Consider the following 4,529-nt stretch of genomic DNA (forward strand, 5'->3'; position numbering starts at 1 on the left):
TACCCCACCCCCCAAAAACATTTTTCTTTTCTTCCAGCTCCCAAGACTAGTATCATCTCAAACCACTTCCCTACTCCCCCCAGAAAAGAGCCAACTCCTTTTTCTTCCCACCCCTTTGCCTGAAGGCAGGACTAACAAGAATTCATGCTTCTCTCTGTAAGAGCAAAATTATCTTCACACTTTGGCTGTCCCTCCACATGCAGAACTCCAGGTGCATCTGTATTCCACCAATTTCAATGCCTTCCCACAGGTCTGATAAAGGTTTATGATCTTTGGCAGACAGCAATCCTGCACCAAATAGAACAAGTAATCCATATCCAATCTCACAGGACATGTATTTTGCAGCTGCAGCTGCTTCTTATCAGGAGCTCACTACAAAAAAAAGGAAAAAAAAAAAGGGTTTAGAGGATGGCACCTTCGCAAGTAAATGCATTTGAATACAGAATAGATTAGAATATATTAATTAACAGCTGCACTTAGCTGCAGGTTATAATGGACTTCAAAATATTTGAACTGGACAAATGCAATGATCTATTAAGGCATTAAGGCTTCAAGTCACAGATAACTAAATAACTCAGGATGATACTATAAGCACTTTAATTTCCATTGTTAAGCTCAAAACCAGGCCAATTGCTCTAATGGTTACAAGGCTAACAGATGACTTATTCCTCCTTAATAAATCAGCTGGAGACTCCAAGGAAAATTTTCACTTTCAGAAAGCCCTAGCAGATAGAACAATTCACAATTAACTTCCTTTTATGCAGTATGGTTTTAAGTTTCCCAGCAAAGCTGCAGATTGAAATTTTCCATCAAGATAGTGGTTCCTCAGTAATGTGCACACAGGCCTCAATATTCAAATCAACGTTGAGATACAGGCCCTTAGCAGAGATGGGTGCACAGTCATTTGTGCTAAGACAGAGTAGCAATTATAGGCCCCTGAGGCCCCCTGAGTTATTTTAATCACAAAAGCCAGAATGAACTTGTTTGCAACAAAGGCACCCTCAGTCCTTTCAGCTGGAAAGATACAGGTTGCTCTATTTAAACCAGTCAGTTTGGAATGAAGAGTTATTCACTCCCAGAGACATTATCCTTACTCCAGCAGTGAGTATTTCAGTCACTAACAATTCAACACTCCAGTGTATGTTCTGAAGAAGAGCTATCTAAAACTTTCAATGCTAAAGCACAATAACTTGTCACCACTCTACTTTCAGTTGTATTTCAGTAAAGGATATATATTTTTAATCCATTTGATATTGTTCTGAAAGCTATCCAGCCAATTCCATGTCAATCACTGCTGGATATGCTTTTACAGGAATAAAAGGCCTTTTGGCCTGATCCAAAACCAGCACTGGCACAGTCCACAGTGTTCCTTGATAGCTGTTTTACATCATACCTATGTCTTCAGTCCTAATATATTTTTAGCAGATACTTAAGTGGAAGCAGCTCAGATGACTGTCTGACATTGACTGATGATCAAAGTGTCCTCCCTGTCAAGCCAGAAAGAATACAATGTCTTCTCTGTCCTGCATTATACAAACTACAGAGGTGAAGTACATGAAAAATGTAAGTAGTAAGTGCAGAGATACAAGACCTTTAGGCGGCATCCTGAGATGGTGCAGGAGGATCCTTATTCTCAGGCTCTGGAGGAGGAGCTGGCACACTTTCCTCTTTCTTTTGTGCAGCCAAGAATTCATGAATCGCCCTCTCTATCTGGGGCCTGAAGATGTGGTTTAGTTTTGGATCCACCACCTGAGAAATAATTCTGTCCACTCCAGCTTCCAGCATTCCTGACCTTGAACAAAGACAAAGGAGTCATTCAGCTCCTCTGAAAAACTTCTCCCCAATCTCCTCCAGGAACTCTCCAGAGCCCTTCTGTCAACTGCAATTAGCATTAACATGGTGAGAACTGCAGCCCACTCAAAAGATCCTTAACAGGGAGTTGTTTCAATCACCTATTTCCCCCACCCCCTCTCAGTTCTCCCTAGAAAATTAACAACTGCCATCTAGTCTCCCAGGTACTTAAATGACATGTTGGACAAGAGCCACTTTAATAGGGCTCATGTGGAAATGAGGTCAACATGAAAGCAAACAAACACATTTTGGCACAAACAAGGGAAACAAGCTATTCTGAGAAGGAGGGAGGGAAGGTGAGAGCACAGGCTGGCTTGAGGGAGAAGAGACCTTCTCTCTAATAACACTACTGTCACTCACTCCTTGTAACTGTTAGTCTAGACAGATGGGTATTAATTATAAAAACAAGCACATGTAGCACAGCAAAGTTTCTGGAACTGAACACTAGCGACTGAAGTGACTTATTACTTTAGGGGCTGCGTCAGGCTTTTGGATTGTGGGGCACAGGCTGTCTAGCAGGCTTAAGTCATGTCTGCAAGGGAGCAGGGGACAGGAAATGGGAGACGCTGCCTGGCGCTGGGAAAAGCAGCCACAAGACTAATGACAGTGTGAAGGCTGGTGAGGCAGTGGGTGCAGGGCCATGGCACATCTTGTCACCTCCAGGTACCAGCACACGTATACGGGTGTGCAACAAAGGACAGACACATCTTGACACCCTCAATGCTCAGTCTTGCAACTGCAGGAGTGACAGGGACTCATCAAACTCCCTAATGCTGTGTGTCTGTTCTTTATCTTAATCACCTGCTTACAGGCTCTAGGTTCTCATTACAGGCTCTCTGGGGCACAGTTTTCAGTTGTTTGTTTCATTCTAGTAGTAGAGCAACATGATATAAAAGGAAGCATTAAGTGACCAACACATCTCAAAAGACTCCAAGGAAAGACAGGGAATTCTGTACTTCTAGCAGTCACTCCCTTCTCCAATTGCAGATTAAACAAGCTAGTGTTACATACTAATGATTTACAGGTTCTATCAAGTGCTCTGAAATAGTTACTTCTGTGTGTGAGACATCCTAATCGCTTTTCTTAGAAGCATAAATGCCATTATCAGGTTCCCTGCTGGCTCTCTCCTTGCAACTTTATGCTGTAAGTTTTTATCCAGGATGTTTCCTCAAACAAGCTAAGACTCAAGATAAGTTCAGACTGCAACGAGCCAGCAGCAAGAGATACTAAACCTAAATCTCTGAGCAGCATAGCTTAAGCTGGCTTTCCTGTCATGTTGGAAATGTACTATCTTAAATAGCTGTACAAAAGCTACCCTCTGCTGCATGAAACCAGGCTAGGCCAGTTTGATTAGTGCCTGCTAGTGGTCACAGTTCACTTAAACAACTTTAGCATCTTCAGAAGTTTTTTCTTTAAGTGATGTAAGCTCTTCTCTTCACTGAAAATAAAGGTCAAGGTCATCCAGCTCAGCACATCAGGTACAGTTTTGCCAGCAGGCACAGTGTTGGATATTTGCAGCAATAACTTGGCTAGACAGCAAATATGAGTACTGGACCGTGCTGTTCAGCTCATGAAAATACAAACTTCAGCTAAAGCAATAATGTGAGAATTTTAATGAGTTAAGACTGCAGCCATTGGTATAATGAAACTCAGGTGACCCCAGCAGAAAGTGGTGTGGAAAATTTAGTTCTGCAAATTCTTACTTGGCTTAGGTGATAAGATAGCTATGTAAGATACTATCAAATAGCACTACTAGTATTTTACAGAACGTTGCTTACTTACTGAATCACACTCTGCCTTAGCCCATTTCGTAACTGGTTTTTGTTCATTGCTGGATTCCATTCCTGTTTGTCCAGGTGGGTCGATACAAAATTGTCAACTTTCTGTCTCAAATTTTGATAGGCTGGCTAAAAAAAAATATTAAAAAATTCTGGTTAAATGGCTAAAAGATCTCAAAAGAATCCCCTGCCACGGTCCTTCATAGCACATCTTGTGTCATGCACACTACTGTTCTGTTGTCTGTATTCTCAATCCTTTTACTTTCTGAACAAAGGGAAGCTTGTTTCACCCATGATCACAACTGGTAATTGCAAAGAACAGTTGGTCATCATGCTATATATAATTTAAATAGCTGGTTAAATTCGTTTTAAGATTGTTCCTGCTCATAATGTTACTTAGTGAAATGCAAACTGCCTGTGCACACAGGAGTTGCTTAAGCACAGTTCTTGTTGTCTGGAAACACATCACACTTTGTCACAGAGTTCCTAAGAAACTGCCTAAGTAATATTGTCACTAAAAAAGTGACAATTGTTTCTGTGACACTAACACAGAATATAAGAATTATGCAGGTTTTATCAGCGGAAATGTAATTCCAGTGAACAGGAATTTAACTAACAAGCCTGTATAAATACAGAGGACCATCCAGATCCTGGTACTGTGCAAACAAGTGGCAACATTTAAATTTCAGAATTTGATATGCACATGGGATGCTCAATGAAAGGGCTGTTAACAGAGAAGCAGTGTCTGTCTGGGGCAGTGAGATCAAACACTGGGGCATATTTGTCCAGACAAAGCTGCTCTGTGAGGATGACCCGAAAACTTCAGGAATGGTTTTGCTATATAGCTGCTGGGGTGGCTGAGAAGGAGGACTGAAGGTCCCAGAACAGGGCTCCTGCTGA

At 41.6% G+C, this 4,529-nt stretch overlaps 1 protein-coding gene across 1 annotated transcript in view; it reads right to left on the reverse strand.

The window, feature by feature from the left end:
- Positions 1-242: 242 nt before the first annotated feature.
- BOD1 (biorientation of chromosomes in cell division 1) overlaps positions 243-4,529 on the reverse strand; it is a 33,834-nt gene continuing 29,547 nt past the window's right edge. The window contains exons 2-4 of the mRNA XM_010002082.1: positions 3,634-3,758; positions 1,592-1,792; positions 243-372 (exon numbers count right to left, since the gene is read on the reverse strand). Of these exons, the coding sequence (XP_010000384.1) occupies positions 1,594-1,792; positions 3,634-3,758 (324 nt within the window). The 3' untranslated portion in view covers positions 243-372; positions 1,592-1,593. The remainder of the gene's footprint in view (positions 373-1,591; positions 1,793-3,633; positions 3,759-4,529) is intronic.

Source organism: Chaetura pelagica, unplaced genomic scaffold (assembly GCF_000747805.2).
Source record: "Chaetura pelagica isolate M959 unplaced genomic scaffold, ChaPel_1.0 scaffold356, whole genome shotgun sequence".
NCBI classification, from domain to species: Eukaryota; Metazoa; Chordata; class Aves; order Apodiformes; family Apodidae; genus Chaetura; species Chaetura pelagica.